The following is a 1146-nucleotide window of genomic DNA, read 5'->3' on the forward strand; positions in this document are numbered from 1 at the left end:
GGATGGAGTCACAGCCAAACAGGAACAGACCAGATGAAGCTACTATGAGAAAAAGCAGAGAGAGCAGAACGTTAGAGAGAGGATGAGAAGCTGCAGGCTTTCTAAGGAGAGTTTAAAAAAAAAGTTCAAAGCCTTAAAGCTCACTGTCATAACATAGGGGTTAAACCTCTTTATAATTTTGTACCTTAATGGATGGCAAAAAAATATGAATCTGCATTAATTAGCCTTTAAAACTATTAAATTAAGTACGTTTTTAATCATTTCCTATGAACTTAAATCCTTAACAGCTTAAGTGAAAATGTGGTATTCTTCTTTATGTTTTGAATTAAAGTCAAAACTGGGATGAGCTGTTTGGTTAAAAAAAATCTCCCTGTCAAAATAAATATAATCCAGATGAGCCAATAAGAGGCTGTTTTAGCTGATAGAAAATCCCCTGAACACATGTGCCGTCCTCCACTGCCACACATCATCCCACGCACCTTCGCTCTAATGGTAAACACACCTCTAATTTCCCTCACCCTCTCCTCTTCCCATCCTTCATCATCTTCCCCTTCAGAGAGGCTTTCCTCTTTTTTTATTCTTTAAGTGTTAACAGCGCCTGCAGATTAGCACCTGCTTTGCCATGCATGAATGTGCAGAGCAGGTGCACTCCTTTAATCACAGTTACGCTAGCTCAGCATTCCCATTTAACTGCCTCTGAGCGAGAAAACATATGTTTCAACGCCACAAACCCCCCCAGCTTACATACAGGATATGTGATGCACTCTCTTCTTTTTTTCTCCCCTCCTCACAGCTACTTCCAGACTCTATGGAATATTCAGAGGAAAACAGTGATGCTCCCCTGAAGCGAAAATCCCCATACATCTTGAAGAGGCAAGCTGCGCACAACACCAAGTCGCGGAGGCCTTATATCTTAAAGCGAAGCTCGGCTTACTGACAGCAAACATTTACAAAAACAAGAGGACCTCCCAGCCGTGATGATACCCTATATGTTTTTTTCTTTTTTTGTGTGTCTGCAGAGTTTATTTTTTTCCAGTTAAAGTTATATGTCCAGCACTGAAGCCTGTCGCTACCCTGCTCCTGCCAATAAAAACTAAAGCATTGTACACATAGTGTTTTCTCTGAGGAGCTGTGTTTTATCCATTT

The 1146-nt window shown here is 40.8% G+C and overlaps 1 protein-coding gene across 1 annotated transcript in view; it reads left to right on the forward strand.

Annotated features, from left to right (window-relative positions):
- nts (neurotensin) overlaps positions 1 to 1136 on the forward strand; it is a 7912-nt gene extending 6776 nt beyond the window's left edge. Inside the window, exon 4 of the mRNA XM_015397974.1 lies at positions 794 to 1136. Within this exon, the coding sequence (XP_015253460.1) occupies positions 794 to 937 (144 nt within the window). The 3' untranslated portion in view covers positions 938 to 1136. The remainder of the gene's footprint in view (positions 1 to 793) is intronic.
- The last annotated feature ends 10 nt before the right edge of the window (positions 1137 to 1146 follow it).

Source organism: Cyprinodon variegatus, unplaced genomic scaffold, assembly GCF_000732505.1.
Source record: "Cyprinodon variegatus isolate N-32 unplaced genomic scaffold, C_variegatus-1.0 Scaffold901, whole genome shotgun sequence".
NCBI lineage: Eukaryota > Metazoa > Chordata > Actinopteri > Cyprinodontiformes > Cyprinodontidae > Cyprinodon > Cyprinodon variegatus.